Source organism: Mobula hypostoma, chromosome 20 (genome assembly GCF_963921235.1).
Source record: "Mobula hypostoma chromosome 20, sMobHyp1.1, whole genome shotgun sequence".
In the NCBI taxonomy this organism is placed as follows: Eukaryota; Metazoa; Chordata; class Chondrichthyes; order Myliobatiformes; family Myliobatidae; genus Mobula; species Mobula hypostoma.
The window spans coordinates 44,271,680-44,289,312 of record NC_086116.1 but is presented as its reverse complement, the minus strand read 5'-3'; the positions used below and the strand labels follow the sequence as shown (position 1 = coordinate 44,289,312).

General features: G+C 43.4%; 1 protein-coding gene across 1 annotated transcript in view; it reads right to left on the bottom strand.

Annotated features, from left to right (window-relative positions):
* dhtkd1 (dehydrogenase E1 and transketolase domain containing 1) overlaps nt 1-17,633 on the bottom strand; it is a 63,780-nt gene extending 46,147 nt beyond the window's left edge. Inside the window, exons 1-5 of the mRNA XM_063072767.1 lie at nt 17,361-17,633; nt 9,240-9,395; nt 5,820-6,031; nt 3,205-3,399; nt 871-1,140 (exon numbers count right to left, since the gene is read on the bottom strand). Coding sequence (XP_062928837.1) covers nt 871-1,140; nt 3,205-3,399; nt 5,820-6,031; nt 9,240-9,395; nt 17,361-17,526 — 999 coding nt within the window. The 5' untranslated portion in view covers nt 17,527-17,633. The remainder of the gene's footprint in view (nt 1-870; nt 1,141-3,204; nt 3,400-5,819; nt 6,032-9,239; nt 9,396-17,360) is intronic.

The window sequence follows — 17,633 nt, the reverse complement described above, 5'->3', positions numbered from 1 at the left end:
GCGACATAACTTCCTGACTCTTGAAATCAAAGCCTCGAATAACAAAGGCAAATATCCCATATGCCTTCTTTACCTGCCTATCAACTTATGAGGCCACTTGCAGGGAGCTATGGACATGGACCCCTAGATCCCTCTGCTTGTTAAGGGTTGTGCCATTAACAGTGTAGTGTCTCTTTACAATTTGTAGAATTCAAATTTGAGTTCAGAACAAACTTTCTCGTTGTTACAAGCTGACGTCAAGAGGTGAGTCATTCGCCGAAGAAAGAATGCTCCCTGATCAAAAGTTTTCATTATTTTTATACTATTTCTTATTGACTTTCTCCTCCATTATCTCTACCCTGCACACACTGCGTTTACATAGAATGAGATAGATAAGCCTTTGGCAGTGTAAGGCTTCAGGACCCAAGTTCGAATGAAGTGTGTGCAGTTCCACTTTTACCTTAAACAAAGATTATAAACATGAGCTTTATTGGTCACGTGTACATCAAAACAATGAAATGTGTTGTTTGTGCTAATGATCAACACGATCTGAGAATGTGCTGGGGAGCAGACCACAAGTGTCACTCTGCTTCCAGCATCTACACAGTAGGCTCGCAACTCACTAACCTTATCTGTACCTCTTTGGAATATGGGAGGAAACAGGAACACCCAGAGGAAACCCAAGCAATCACAGAAAGAACGCAGATAGCAGAGGAATTAAGCCCGGATCACTAGTGCTGTAAAGCGTCGCACTAGTTGCTATGGTATTGTGCTGCCCTTATTCATCAATGTTCTGCTTAGGACATATCCATGTCAGTAATTTATATTTCATTATTTTAACACTCACAGTGACCACTGTGGAATCATTAGGTACACGCAGACATTGCTGACCTGTACACAAATGGCTTTGTCGCCGGGCCATGCAGAAACACTCGGTGAATAATCGCCATCTTGCCGAGACTGCTGCCTGCCCCGAGTTTTGCCGACGGCAACTGGATTGATGGCCTCCAGGTGCGAAGGGTTGGGGAGCATGGTGACGTGCAGCGGCTGGTCAAGGCCAAAATCCAGGTCCACGGAGGACGTGAGATGAGACAGGACATCTCCGCAGGCCGGAGAACCTTCCGGAAACTCGCTTAATCCACGCATTTTTCGAAACATCAACTGGAATCGAAACAAAATACAATATTTCTGGCACCAAACTGCAACTGAATAGTAATTTTCCAATGAAACCCATCGTTTGATTTTATTTATGTTTATTTTTATTTAGAGATACAGCACAGTAACAGGCACTTCTAGCCCAATTATACCCATGTGACTAATTAACCTACTAACCCATACGCCTTTGGAATGTGGGGGGAAACCAGAGCACCCAGAGGAAACAAACATGGTCACGGGGAGAACGTACAAACACGATACAGACAACGGCAAGATGGAACCCAGGTTGCAGGCACTGTGATAGCTTCACAATAACTGCCACGCTGCTGTGCTGCCCCATGTGGCTGCAGAAATTAGAATTAAAATGGGAAAGTTTGCAATTTAAATGCTAAAATAAAAGCCACTTTCAACTAACAAAGAAAAACAACTGGAACTAGAAATATTACATTGAACACGCAGGTGTCGTTTTGTGCACTTATTTAATAGCTTGCAATGCTCTGCACACATTTTCACAGATTGTTAAACAGATTTCAAATGAGGAACTCATACAGCGTAGACCATGCCCTTCAGTCCACTTGGACCATACTAACCTAAATTCCCATCCAAGATACCCCATTTGCCTGCATTTAACCCGCATCCCTATAAGCCGGACCTATCCATGCACCAGTACTTTTTCCCACAGCTGACAACGTCCTTGCCTCAATCACTTCCTCTGGAAGTTCATTCCACTTTCTAGGTGAGATAGTTGCCCCTCAGGTTCCTATTAAATCTTTTCTCTCTCTCACCTTAAACCTATGCCCTCCAGTTAGTGGGGGAAGATTGTGTGCGTTCACCCCATCTGTGCCCCTCGTGATTTTTATACACTTCTCTAAGACACCACTCATTCTTCTACTCTCCAATGACAGAAGTCCCAACCTGCACCATCGGTCTCTGTAATCAGTCCCTCAAGTCCCGGCAACATCCTCCTCTGCACCTGGCCCAGCTTAATGGCATCTTCCCTATCGCAGGGTGACCAAAACTGAACACAATATTCCAAATGCGGCACCAATGTTTTATACAATGGTAACCTGACATCCCAACTTCAACACTCGGTGCCTGCAATGATGAAGGCCATCATGCCAAAAGCCTTCTTCACCACCTGGCTCTACCTGTGACTCCATTTTAGGGAACTATGAATGAACCCCAAGATCTCTCTGTTCTACAAAATGCCCTAGGGTCCTACCGTTCACTGTGAAAGTCCAGGACCATAAGATATTAGAAGCAGAATTAGACTGTTTGGTCCATCGAGTCTGCTTCACCATTCCAATATGGTTGACTGATTACCCTCTCAACCCCATTCTCCTGCCTTCTCCCTCACACCTTTGACACCATTACTAATCAAGAACCTTTCACTATACCCAATAAATTAGCCTCCACAACTGTCTGTAGCATCACCACCCTCTGGCTAAAGAAATTCCTCCTCACCTCTGTACTAAATGGACGTCCTTGTATTCTGAGGCTGTGCCCTCTGTGCCTTCCTAGACTTCCGCACTCTAGGAAATATCTTCTCCACAGCCACTCAATCTAGATCATGTACTATTACATTTCTATGAGATTGCCCCTCATTTTTCTAAACTCCAGCGAGTACAGGCCTAGAGCCATCAAATGCTTCTTGTATGTTAACCCTTTCATTCCCAGGATCATTCTCATGAACTTCCTCTGACAGTCTCTAATGCCAGCACATCTTTTCTCAGGTAAGAGGCCTAAAACTGCTCACAATGCACTCTGACCAGAGCTTAATAAAGCCTCAGCATTACATTCTTGCTTTTATATTCTAGCCCTCCCGAAATGAATGCTAACATTGCATTTGCCTGCCTTATCACCAACTTAAACTGGAGGGAATCCTGCAAGAGGACTCCCAAATCCACCTACAGCTGATTTCTGAATTTGCTCCCCATTTGGAAAACAGTCTAGGCCTTTATTCCTTCTACCAAAGTGCATGACGATACACTTCCCCAGACATTTCACTCACTCTTGACGTACATACAGTATCTCAGCCACCTCTTCAAAGCTCTTTCATTATCACCTCACCTCAGGTGGAAACTGCAGCAGCCCAGCAAGTAGGTTGAGGCGACCTCGATGGGGCATTCCCAGCACAACATCAGTCACTCCGTTGAGTGCTGCCACTCGGAACAATTCATTGAAGAAACCCATTATACTTTCTGCTCCCTCTCCACCATAGCGTTTTACAGTGGAGAACTTAGAGGCCAAAAAATGGTCGAATTCCTGAAGAATATAGAACAGGCATTGTTAATCTAATTACGTGCTCCACTTGCAAAAGGACACACACTCAGATCTAGTTAATTATTATGAAGTGAATAAATCCAGGGAAGAAGAGAAAAGACAAATTTATTATCAAACTATGCCTATCATAGATTCATAGATTCATTTTTTGCAGGCACTTAAGGAAAATAAAGAAATAAAATTAAATTTACAGAAAAAAACTATATATAAACAAAGACTGCCAAACAACCGAAGTGCAAAAGGAAACAAACTGTACAAACATAAAACGTGCTGAGAACTTTAGTAAATACTCCTTGAAAGCAAATCTGTAGGCTGTAGATTCAGTTCATAGCAGTAGTTATCCATGCCATTTCAGGAGCCCGATGGTTGTAGGGTAATATCTCTTCCTGACAAGGTGGGACCTAAGGGACCTTCCTGTACCTCCTGGCTGATTGTAGTAGTGAGAAGAGATGGTGGGGGTCTTTGATAATGCATGCTACTTTCTTGTGGCAGCGCTCCATCTAAATTTGCTTAATGGTACAGAGGGGTTTGCTTGTGATGGACTGGGCTATATCCACTGCTGTCTGTAGACTTTTCCATTCCTGGGCATTGGTGTTTCCCTACCAGGCCATGATGCAACCAGTCAGGATACTGTTAGAATGCAAATTTCTACAGTTATCAACGTGAGAACCTGAAGGTCATATATATGGAAACACTCCTTGAAATTACGCAGGACAAGTCATCCAATGGAAATCAGGCAGTTTATGGGATCTAGAAATGCCAGTATCACCTGCCTCCAAACTGCCTTTAGGAGTGGCTTCCTGGACCACTTGAGCATCAACCATAAAATGGTTGGTCTGGAGTCGTACATCAGCTCAACTGGGGCACATCTCTCTGTGTGAAGGTAATTTGGGTTTTAATATAATCTGGATTCTGTTTTGCTTTCTATCACTTGAGTTAAAGTGGAGTTTATTCCCATCTACACAAAAGCATGCATGCACAAGTGCAATGAAAAACCTACTTGCAGGAGCACCACAAGTATACAGCACCATATAAGCAGCATTCACAAGAATGCTGTTGTTGCAGCAGTGATCTCTCTCTCTCCCTCGCTCGTGAGAGAGAGCCTGTTTGAGATGACAAAGTGTTGGGATGGACAATTTCGTTTGACGGACTCTAGATCACGGCCTCTTTGGGGGCTTTGCTAATGGAGCAAGTTTTGGGGGGGGTGGAAGGGTCATTGCTTTTGCTGCTGCTGTGCGAGGGAGGGGGAGGAGGCTTTGGGGTTCTAACATTTCTGTCATTAATTCTTCATTTTTTTTTCTGTTTTGTGGATGTCTGCAAAGAGTAAGAGTTCCAGGCTGTGTACTGTATACATTCTCTGATATTAATTTGAACCTTTTGAACCATTTTTAACCATACCCATTTTTTTTATGTGAGTGATACAATTAGAATAATTTAGTGCAAAATGATCAAGGTGTTGCTAGACTGAGGAAATTATTAGGATTTTGCTGGTTGGTTCAAGAGCTGAATGGTTGAAGGGAATAGCTGTTCCTGAACCTGGAGAGGTGGGAATTGAGGCTTCATGTGTTCTGGTATTGGCCTTAGTTTATTATTGTCACATGTACTGAGAGACAGAATCACTCTTGTTTGTGTGCCATCTACAGAGATCATTCCATTAATAATGCTGGACAACAAAGATTTTGCTTCCTGAATACTCTTGAATGCATCTTATTGATTTAGGGATGCTGATCATGAAAATCACCATGAAATTTCCCTGTCATGCAAAATGCTGTTTTTAAATCACCTATATTTGTTATTTCAATTCATAATTCGAGTCAGAATACTGTAACTGATGCCAAGATTAAGGAAGGCATTTTTGTCGGTCCCCAAGTCAAACAGGTCATCAATGACAGGCAATTTGAAGAAATTCTAGTGGGACTGAAGAAAATTGCATGAAAGCCATTCAAGGATGTTTTTGAAAATTTTCTTGGCAACTTCTGGGCACCAAACTAGGTGCAACTGGTTGACTACATACTTCAAGCATACAAAACAATGAAGTGCAACATGTCACTAAAGATTCATTTTCTGCATTCCAATTTAGACAGCTGCCCTGCAAATTCTGGTACTGTCAGAACATGAGGGGCAAGTTTTTCCACACAGAGGGTGGTCAGTATATGGAATGAGCTGTCAGAGGAAGTGGTTGAAGCAGGTGCATTAACACATTGGAAAGGTACTTAGACAAGTACATAGGAAAGGTTTAGAGGGACATGGGTCAAACGTGGGTAAATGTGACCAGCTCAGTCAGGCAACTTGGTTAGCATGGATGAGTTGGGCTGAAGGATTTGTTTCAATGCTGTATGACTCTAACCAGAAACCCTCAGCAGAGTTAACATCCTGCCAAATGTAAAACACCTCAACCTTACCTGAGACTCCAGCATCAATTTTGCTAAAAGCCTTTTCTCTTCTTGTGTTAAAGTTTCGCGCCTGATTTCTTCAAACCTTTGAGTGAACCATTCCCTCTCAGCCATTGTCTCCAATTGACTGATCTCAATTGACACATGTCCACAGTACACATTATCCAGATAGGCCAACACCTCATCTAGAGTGGCTTCATCCTTCCCAAAGGTCAACAAATCTGGAAATCATTTTATATTAAATGTTAATGTTTATTCTTTTATAACAATTTCTCGTAGAGTTGGATAAGATTGAGAGGCTTAAGCAGAATAGACAGCCAGCACTTTCTACACCCGCCCCCCCAAACCGAGGCAGCAATGGTTATCTGTTTAAGCTGAGTTAAGGGAGGTTTAAGGGAGATATCAGAGGTAGTTTTTATTTGTTTAACATGGAGAGTGCTAAGTGCCTGGAGTGCACTGCCAGTGATAGGTGGTAGAGGCTGAAGCAATAGAAACATTTAAAAGCCTCTGAGACAGGCACATGACGTAGCAAAAATGGAGAGTTAAGTAAGGGCTGTGTACGAGAGAAGGGTCAGGTTGATTGTGGATTATGTTTATATAAGGATGCATGGTAGTGTAGTGGTTAGCGCAACTCTTTACAACACCAGCAATCAGAATATTGGGGTTCAATTTCCACCACTGTCTATAAGGAATTTGAACATTCTGGCGACAACATAGCATGTCCACAAATAACCAACCCTAACCCATATATATTTGGAATGTGGGAGGAAACCAGAGCACCTGGAGAAAACCCACGCAGTTCAAGCTTTATATAGACAGTTGTGGGGAAGTCATAGAGTTCTAGAGTCGTCAAGCAATACAGACGGATTAAAGCTCTTGAACTCCACCAGTCCAAGCCAACCATGGTGCCGACCTGGCTAGTCCCAATTTCCTGCATTTTGCCCCGTCCCTCCATGTAAAGTGCTTCTTAAATGACACTATTTTACTGCCTCAACCACTTCCTCCTGCAGCCCATTTTGTAAAATATTCACCACCCACTGTGTGAAAAAGTCGCCCCGCGGATCCCTTTTAAACCTTTTCCCTCTCACCCTAAACTGTTACCCCTAGTTTAGACTCCCTTGCTTTGAGACCCTGGGGTGGCCATTATACACCCTTGGCCAGTGTCTCACTGCTCATGTCAAACAGCACAGAAGACTTTCCAGAGTCAACCACACTGGTGGTATTTAGCATCATTTTTAAACCAGGACAGGCAAACAAAGCAAGCTGTGGATGGCACAGTAGTGAGCAGTTAGTGACATTGCTTTACGGTGCCAGTAATCACCAATTGGGGTTTAATTCCTACCACTCCTTCCAAGAGGTTTGTACCTTCTCCCCATGATGGTGTGGGTTTGCTCCAGGTGCTCTGGGTTCCTCCCACATTCCAAAGGTGTATGGCTTAGGATCAGTAAGTTGTGGGCACGCTATGTTGGGGACAGAGGCATGGTGGCACTTACAGGCAGCCCCCAGCAGATCCTTACTGATCTGATTTGAAGCAAACAATGCATTTCACTACCCCCCCACCCCACCTCACCCCCGCCAGAAGTTTTCATTTTTTATTCTTTTAAAACATTGAATCAGTGGATTTAATTTGGCTTTTTTTTTTACACAAATCAACACTTTCATGTCAAAATGAAAACAGATCTCTACAAATTGATCTACATTAATTACAAATATAAAAAACACAATAATTGATCGCATAAGTATTCACCCCCTTCAAGTCAATATTTAGTAGATGCACCTATAGCAGCAGTTACAGCCTCCAGTCTGTGTGGATAGGTCCCCATCAGCTTTGCACAGCTGGACACTACAATTTTTCCCCATTCTTCTTTACAAAACTGTTCAAGCTCTGTCAGATTGCATGGGGATCATGAGTAAACAGCCCTTTTCAAGTCCAATTGGATTGAGGTCTGGACTCTTGACTTGCCCACTCCATAACGTTAACTTGTTGTTTCTAAGCCATCCCTACGTAACTTTGGCTTTATGCTTGGGTTATTGTCTTGCTGGTAAACAAATCTTCTTCCAAGTTGCAGATCTCCTGCAAACTGCATAATGTTTTCCTCCAGGATATTCGGTATTTTGCTGCATTCATTTTACCCTCTATCTTCACAAGCCTTCCAGGGCCTGCTGCAGTGAAGCATCCCCACAGAATGATGCAGCCACCACCATGCTTCATGGTAGGGATGGTGTGTTTTCGATGATGTGCGGTGCTTGGCTTGGTTTACACCAAACATAGTGTTTAGCCTGATGGCCAAAAAATTCAATTTTGGTTTTATCAGACCTTTCCAGCTGACTTCAGAGTCTCCCATATGCCTTCTGGCAAACTGTAGCTGAGATTTAATGAGATTTTTTTTTTAAAAAACAGTGGCATTCTCTTTTCCACTCTCCCATAAAGCTGCGACTGGTGAAGCACCCGGGCAACAGTTGTTGTATGTGCTGTCTCTCCCATCTCAGCCACTGAAGCTTGTAACTCCTCCAGAGTTGTCATAGGTCTCTTTGTGGCCTCCCTCACTAGTCCCCTTCTTGCACAGTCTCTCAGTTTTGAGGATGGCCTGCTCGAGGCAGATTTCCAGCTGCGCCAATATTCTTTACATTTCTTGATGATTGACTTAACTGTACTCCCAAGGGATATTCAGTGACTTGGAAATTTTTAGTATCCATCTCCTGATTTGTGGTTTTCAATAACCTTTTTGTAGAGTTGCTTGGAGTGTTCTTTTGTCTTCATGGTGTAGTTTTTGCCAGGATATTGACTCATCAGCAGTTGGACCTTCCAGATACAGGTGTATTCTTACTACAATCAACTGAAACACTTTTAGACTGCAAACAGGTCTCCATTTAACTAATTATGTGAATTCTAAAACCAATTGACTGCACCAATGATGATTTACTGTGTCATATTAAAGGAGGTGAATACTTATGCAATCAATTATTTTGTGTTTTATATTTGTAATTAATTTAGATCACTTTGTGGAGATCTGTTTTCACTTTGACACAGAAGAGTCTTTTTTCTGTTGATCAGTGTCAAAAAAACCAAATTGAATCACAGTGGATTTAATGTTGTAAAACAATAAGACATGGAAACTTACAAGGGGTGAATACTTTTAATATGCATTGTATGTTTTGATATTTCGATGTACACGTGACAAATAAAGCTCATCTGACCTTTTTTAATCTTTTGCTCCCCACAGAACATCAGTGAATCAGATTGGTTTATCTTCACCAGCACCACAACCCGTTGAGCTCATTGATTGCAGACTTAACTAAATCTCCAACAACTAGGCACGACTCAAATTCCTGTCCTGGTCCACTGTGTCACTACACCCTGTCCCAGTCGCTTGTCCCTTCTAAAACACAGCAGTAAAACAGTAGAGTGTGAATGTCATAAAAAGTTACCTTTCGTATAAATCAGGTCATGACCCTGAAGTGATTCTGTTAAGATCTGAATTTCAGGAATAATTTCTTGCACATCTTGCCCCAGAGGGTTGATTTTAGCAGCTTTATGACCATGTTCGCGATAAGCCGTCACAAGCCGGAGCAGACCATGATCCACTGGAAAATAAAGAAAAAATGTTTTAAATAATTGGAGACTGAACTGGTAAGCAAAACAAAATAAAGGCCAGAACATAGTCGGAAGGTACTGGTTAGGTTGCGCTGAGTATCATGTGCAGTTCTGGTTAACCCATAACAGCAAAGATGTGGAGGAATTGTAGACGGTACAGAAGTAGTTTATTAGGATGCTACCTGAATTAGAGGATATAAACTATAAGGAGAGGCGGGACAAACCCAAGTTGTATTCTCTGGAGCCGCAGAAACTGAGGGAAGAACTGATACAAGTTTATAAAATCTAAAATCTAAAGATTAGCTTTTTGGCCAGATGTACAGCAAAATATACGGTAACATACGCTGTTTGCGTTAACAAGCGACACAGTCCGAGGATCGTGTTGGGAGAAGATTGCAAGTGTGACCATGCTTCCGGCACCAACATGAGATGCCCACAACTGATTAACCCCAACATGTACATCTTTGATGTCTTTGGAAACGTGGGAGGAAATAGGAGCACACAGAGGAAACCCATGAGGTCATGGGGAGAACGTACACACTCTTTACAGACAGCAATGGGAATTGAACACTGATCTCTGGTACTATAAAGTGTTGTGCTAACCACTACACATTAAAAACATTAGATAGTTGGAGATTAAGCTGGCAAGAATAACAGACTAAAAGAACAGAACATATTAAAAGGTACTGGTTGGGCCGCACTTGGGAGTTAACCCATAACAGAAAGGATGTGAAGGCTTTGGAAAGGGTGCAGAAAAGGTTCACTCGGTTGCTGCCTGGATTAGAAAGCATGTGCTATAAGGAGAAGTTGGACAAACTTTTTTCTTTTTTTCCCCTCTCTGGAGCAGTAAGGCTGTGTGGTGACCTGATACTAGTTTATAAAATCTTGAGAGACACAGAAAGGCAGTCAGAATAATTCACGAACAAGAGAAAATCTGCAGATGCTGGAAATCCAAGCAACACACACAAAATGCTAAAGGAACTCAGCAAGCCAGACAGTATCTATGGAAAAGAGGAAACAGTCAACACTTTGGGCCAAGACCCTTCATCAGGACTGGAGGAAAAAAGATAAGAAGTCAGAGTAAGAAGGTGGGGGGAGGGGAGGAAAAAATACAAGGTAGTAGGTGATAGGTGAAACCAGGAGAAGAGCTGGGAGGTTGATTGGTGAAAGAGATAAGGGCTGGAGAAGGGGAATCTGATAGGAGAGGATAGAGGCCATGGAAGAAAGGGAAGGGGGAAGAGCACCAGGGGTAGGTGATAGGCTGATAAGGAGATAAGGTGAGAGAGGGAAATGGTAATGGGGAATGGTGAGAGGGGGAAGAGGCTATTACCAGAAGTTCGAGAAATTGATGTTCATGCCACAAAGTTGGAGGCTACCCAGTTGGAACATAACAGACATTCCACCTCTCCCAGGAGTTCCGGGAGTCTCCCGCATATTGATAGCAGCTCCCTGATGCCCGCAAATTCTATACAATATCCCGGAAATCGATTTTTTAAGAGAGGGAGAGGGAGATAGAAAAAAAGAAAGAAAATGAATGAATCCTGCTTGATCTCTTTGTGCTAAGTAGACCTATCAGTTTTCTCTGTGGGCGGGCTTTACAATTGACCTCTCTCTGTCTTCCATAGTCCATTAGTTCAGTTACTGCCATTTGTAATGACGCTGAAATGATCTGAACAACTGTCGGTGATGAAGTACAAAAGCCTGACGAAGAAGTTCCCAAGGCTGGAGGTGACAACCTGACTACGCGAGGCTGTCCTATACGGGTGAGGCGCATTGGCGTCTTAAAGGGGATTACAGCGGGGCTTAAATTGGAGCGAAATTCCAAAGTCATCCACTAAGACATATTTAAAAACGCGCTCGCAGCAAGCAAATTCTTCGGGGTTTTTTTCCTGAAACACTTCCACTTACAGGTACATCAAAGCCCGCAGTGGGCTGGGTTTAAGCGCAGCTGTTTTCAGAAGAAAAAACAATTTTAATAAATACACGGCCGCCACCGAGGTCTTGGCATTAGGACAATGAACTGTTTATCTGTGCTGCGCAATTCATATGCATTTTGAGTTACACTTTATTAAATAATATGGTAATACATTGTTTTATGTGGTGTGCGTGATATATGTATTGTGGCTACACCGTGGTCCGGACAGAGGTTGTTTCGTTTGTGGACAATCAGCCAGATGACAATAAACTTGAACTTGAAGATACAGAATTTTTAAATCACTCATTTAAAATCCCCCATTTCGATGTAAAAAAGTAAGTTCTGATCCCGACTATTGAAGGCTGTATGTGACTACGGACATGTATGCGATCAGACGTTCTCCGAATGGAGGTTAAGCGGCGCACACCTGTAATAAGGATACACTTTATGCTTTTATTTCTTTTAGGTACCACAACATATTAGGGAGGCTAAGCGCAGGGAAGGCTGCTCAAGTATTTCACAGTTCTTTTCAGCAGAAAACCAAAGTCTGACAGAGAAGGTCACTAGAGCTGAGGTGTACTTTACATCTTTCATCGATGAGCATAAGCTGCCATTCCAGGTGTGTAAGCACACAGGCAAGCTATTCAGGAAGATGTTTCCTGATTCAGAAATTGCAAAAAACTATACCTGCTCATCAACCAAGACAGCAGCTATTGTGAACATGGCACATTAAGACAGAATTCAGAAATCAGCAATCTCACAAAACACTTGCGAATCTGATGTCTTTCAAAGTTAACAAATTCATTGACACAGACTGCTATGAGGTTGAGACTTCCGGTTGAGACCTCCCTGAAATGAGTTTTTGCAGGGTGGGATGTCTGATATAAGGTGTTGCTCCTCCAACCGGAGCGTGGCCTCTTTGCAGCAGTAGAGGAGGCATGGACTGACAAGTCAGAATAGGAATGGGAAGTGGAATTAAAATGGGTGGCCACTGGGAGATCCCACTTTTTCTGGCAGACGGAGTGTAGGTGCTTGGCGAAGCGGTCTCTTTATCCCCTGGAGCAGAAATATCGAACACTAGAGGGAAGTTTTTAAAGTGACAGACCGGGTGTTTAAAGTGGATGTGTGGGGCAAGATATTTTCTGCACAGAATGCGGTGGGTTCCTGGAACGGGCTGCCAGAGATGGTGGTTGAAGCAGATACGATAGTGCTGTTCAAGAGGCTTTCAGGCAGGCTCAAGAACATGCAGTAAATGGAGGGATACGGATCATGCGTAGGCAGAGGGATTTAGTTGAATTTGGCCACATGGTCAGTACAGAATTTGTGGGCCAAAGGGCCAGTTCCTGTGCTATACAGTTCTTTGATGTAACGTAGAAAAGTACAGCACAGTATGGGCCCTTCAGCCCATGCAGTTGTGCAGACCCATCTAAACCTCCTGCACAATCAATCTTTATCTTCCTTCCTACAAAGTCCATAGCGTTCCACTTATTGAACATCCACATGCCTATCTAAGAGTCTCTTAAAAATGTTATGTCTTCCTGTCTGATTAATGCAACGGTTTTAACAAGGAACTAACATAAATATGAAAATTAATAAAGTGTTTGAACACTTACAGATCCAAGTTTATCTGTAAATGTTCTGGAGAAGCTTTAAAAGCCATTTCAGTTTCATTCTCTGGAGTGTAAAACTGGGAGAGATTAGACTCAGACAACAGAAAAACCAGCTTCCTCTGGCTGAGGGCAAAAGTGATTTCGATGAGATGAAGAAATAGAGGGAAGTTCCTCAATCAAGGAGTCATTTGCCTGAAGCTTACAGTCTGAACAATGTAGAGGAGATGGAAACTATCATTACATTTAACAAAAAAAAACACCCAAACAAACTGAGAAAAGAAATTAGGATTTGTCCAAGTCATCCTACTTCGCCATAATTTTATAAGTCTGTAAGATTAAATGGAGCTTTTAAATCTCCTCTTCATACATCTTGTCATTTTTGACCATGAACAAAAGGGGCGTTTGCTTCCTTCCACCAGTCACTTTAATAAACTGACTTCTGTTTCAGCAAGACTAAGGAATTGATTGTGAACTACTGGAAGGGTAGTCAGGAGAAGATACACCAGTCCTTAGTGAGGAGTCAGCAACAGAAAGGGTGAGCAACTTCAAGCTCCTGGGTGTCAACATCTCAGAGGGTTTATCCCGGGCCAAACACATTCAGGCAATTATGAAGAAGGCATAGCGGCAGCTCAGCCCGCCAGTGGTGTAGTGGCATCCGCACTGGAAATCGAGGCGAGCGGTCCTGGGTTTGAATCCGGCTGGCTCCTTGAACGCTTTCCATCCAAGCAGGGCTGGGCATCGAGTTAGCACCTCGGCCTCACAGAAAAACAGACAAATGTAAAGAAACAGCAAGGTTGCTGCCCGATGCAGTAGAAGGTGCGGGGAGGAACAGCAGCAGCAGCAGCTGTACTTCATTTGGAGTTTGAGGAGATCTGGTCTGTCAACAAACCCTCTAGCACATTTTTATTGATGTACCATGGAGAGCATTCTGACTGGTGGTGGAGGCTCCAATGCACAGGATTACCAGAGGCTGCAGAGGGTTGTTGATTCATACACCTCCACAGGCACATCCTTCCTACCATTGAGGGCATCTTCCAGTAGCAGTGCCTCAAGAAGGTGCATACATCGCCAACGATCCTTACTATCTGGGACATGCCCTCCTTTCATGGTTACCACCAGGGAGAAGATAGAGGAGCCCAAAAACCCACACTCAACAATTCCAAAAAAAAGTGTTTTCTCCTCAGTCATCAGATTTCTGCACGGTCCATGAATCCACAAACACTATTTCATTATTCTTTTCTTATGGCACAGTAATTTATAGTAATTTTATATCTTTGCACTGTACTGCTGCAACAAAACAACACTTTTCACATCACCAAAACCATCAGTCCCAAAACATTTGCTAATTCATTCTGCTTCCCTTTGCATTACTTGTTTGTGCAACAAATTTTTTAATATTAATTTCAAATATTTATGGCTAACACAAGGGGGTATAGTTTTAAGGTGCTTGGAAATAGGTACCGAGGGGATGTCAAGGGTAAGTCTTTCACACAGGGAGTGGTGGGTGCGTGGAATGCACTGCTGGCTGCAGTGGTGGAAGCGGATGTAATAGGGTCTTTTAACAGCCTCTTAGAGAGGTACATGGAGCTTAGAAAAATAGAGGGCTATGTGCTAGGGAAATTCTAGGCAGTCCCTAGAGTAGGTTACATGGTTGGCACAACATTGTGGGCCAAAGGACCTGTAATGTGCTGTAGATTTCTACGTTCTAATATCGAGTCAAGATGGCACCAAGCTACAGTCTCCTTTTAGGTCGTGGCTCAGACTTAAGTTCGTTGGGATGGTTTTTGGGACAGAGAGGGGATTTAGGGAGTCAAGCTAGGATTTAAGGACAGGGATGAGGAGCAGTTAGAGGTCAGGGCGAAGTCCAGGCCCTCTGTTCTCCACTCAGGCCAGTGAGATTACTAGGTAACGAAGGACGTCTGTGGATATCAAGCTGTCTGGGGTTAGAGGGTTTTAGGATTGGATATCTGTGCAAGCAGGAGACACACAGGTTGGTGAGTTGGTAAACCCAGAGTTCTGGGTCAATACCAAAGATCGAAACTCAAAGATTGATTGGAAATCTGGAAGTCAAAGTCCGCCTGCTGGAGACCAGAGGCCTATCCTATAGTGTGTGCGTGGGTGGGTGGGTGGGTGGGAGGGAGGGAGGGATAAAATAGGCTTGCATTGCTATTGCAGTTTTGTTGTGTTCAGTGTTGTTCTGCTGAACATTGTAGGCATGCAATATGTGGCGACACTTGTGGGCTGCACCCAGCACATGCTAAGGTTGTATTGGTTGCATTTCACTATATGTTTCAATGCATTTATGATAAATAATTAAATCTGTATCTCTTTCTTACCCTAGCTATAAACTCAATTATCCATAGCTTGGGCTTTGGATGAGAGGGAGGGAGGGAGGGAGGGTGGGAGGGAGACAGAGAGAGAGCGAGAGAGAGGGAGAGAGGGAGGGAGGGAGGGAGGGAGGGAGGGTGGGTGGGAGGGAGAGAGGAGGGGTGGGTGAGAGATAATTGCTGCATCACCCCTCAAACAGGTGCCTCATTTCACTCATGTACACTGAATCACCACCACCTGGGTTTTGTCCAACAACGGTGACATTATCGGCAAGTTTGTATCTGGCATCGGAGCTGTGCCTAGCCACACATTTGCACGTATTGCAAGCAGAGGTTGAACAGCAATGCAACATGGAGAAAGAGTCTGTAATGTCTTCATTTAGCCGTGGCATCCGAAATTCAGAATAAATTTATTATCAAAGTACACATATGTCACATATACTACCCTGAGATTCACTTTCTTACAGACATTCACAGTACAGAGAAATACAACAGAATCAATAAAAGACCACAAAGATGGACGAACAACCAATTTGCAAAAGGTGATAGAGAGTGCAAATAAAAAAGAAAAAGTAAATAATAGGGAACAACTAATATTGAGAACAGGCTTTGTCGAGCCCTTGCCTTCCCAGATTCATGCAAATGAACCTTCTCATGAGGCTTTAAAAAATAGACAAGGCAATCTATTTCAAAGGTAGATTACTGGATTAGACTGCTGTTTGGAAAATTTTGACTCTCATATTCTTGCATATTATACATGTCGTGCAGGCCAGATGATGCCATACAGTTGTCAATTCTGCCTGCCTTTATCTGTCAACAGTGAAATTAAAAACACAGGAAAGATTAATGAGGATGTTATCAGGTCTAGATGGCCTGAGTTATAAGGAGAGCTTGACCAGGTGAGGACTTTATTCCTTGGAACGCAAGAGAATGAAGGGGTGACCTGACAGAAGTGTTTAACATTCTGAGAGACATGAAGTTTTTAATAAAATACAAAAAAAATTAACAGTCTTTCACCAGTGTGGAGAAGTTGAAAACTAGGTTTAGGGTGAGAAGTGAAAGACTTAAATTGGACCTAAGGGGAAGGCTTTTAATGAAGAGGCCGGTAAGGATTTGGAATGAGCCGCTAGAGGAAGCAGCTGAGCAGGTAAATAGCATCATTTAGAAGCACTTGAATGGGTACATGGAAGGGTGGGGATCCGGAGGGTATGGGCAAATGCAGGAAGCTGGGACTAGCTGGGTGGGCACTGTGATCAGCATGGATTAGTTGGGCCTGAAGGGCCTGTACCCATGCCATTCCGCAGCACAACCCTTTAAAAAGGTGTCCATACACATGAAATACCAGGTCTGAGAGCCACAGTTGAAGTTAATATGGAGTCATGGGGCACTACAAACAGAAAACAGGCCCTTCAGCCCTTCTAGTCCATGCCAAACTGTTAGTCTGCCTAGACTCACCTGGACCATAACCCTCATACTCCTCCCATTTATGGACTAAGCCAAACTTCTCTTAAATGTTATAATCAAACCATCACTTCCACTGGCAGCTCACTCCACACTCCTACCACCCTTTGAGTGAAGAAGTTCCCCCTCAGGTTTCCTCATGAATAGTCCACTTTTCAACCTTAACCTGTCACGTCCAGTTTTAGACTCCCCCAACCTCACTGCAAAAGAACTGCTAGTATTTACTATATATCCCTCATAATTCCGTATACCTCAATCAAATCTCCCCTCTATCTCCTTCGCTCCAAGTCCCCACAACATTTCTGTAAGTTTTCTCTGCACTCTTTCAATCTCACTGATATCTTTCCCGTAGGCAGGTGACCAGAATTGCACACACGAATTGACGTCGCTCCGCAGGTTGCTTGCCCGTTTAAAGCAATCAACATTTAGGGACAGCCTTCCTGGCTGACAGGGCGCCGAGCGTTCACGACCCCTCTGGCGCATTAGCTGAGGAGATATGAATAGCAAAGGAATTTCGAAGGTCCTCCCATTGCCTCCAGCGGCAAGAGACAACAGAAATGGTGATCAGTAAATTAACTCCATACGTCTCCTACTTTCCCTCCCAAAAAAAATGCAGCAGATTTATAACTCACGCTGACTGACCTCGAAGTGGGGGTTCTTCTCTTGGTAATGTGTTAACAGTCTCTTCGCTTTGGGGTCTGTAGCCATAAACCCCCCTCGGAGTTCGATACCCGCGGCTCAGTCCGGCAAATGGACGCAGCCTCAGCGATGTCAGTTTCAACATGACATTCAAGGCAGATCCCGACATGGTGCCTATCTTCCCGCCCCAATGAAGAAAATACCAAGAAATTTTTAAATCCCGTCCTTTAACCCTTATCTGGAGGACCAAAGGAGCTCCCAGCCGGCTGTCGGAAC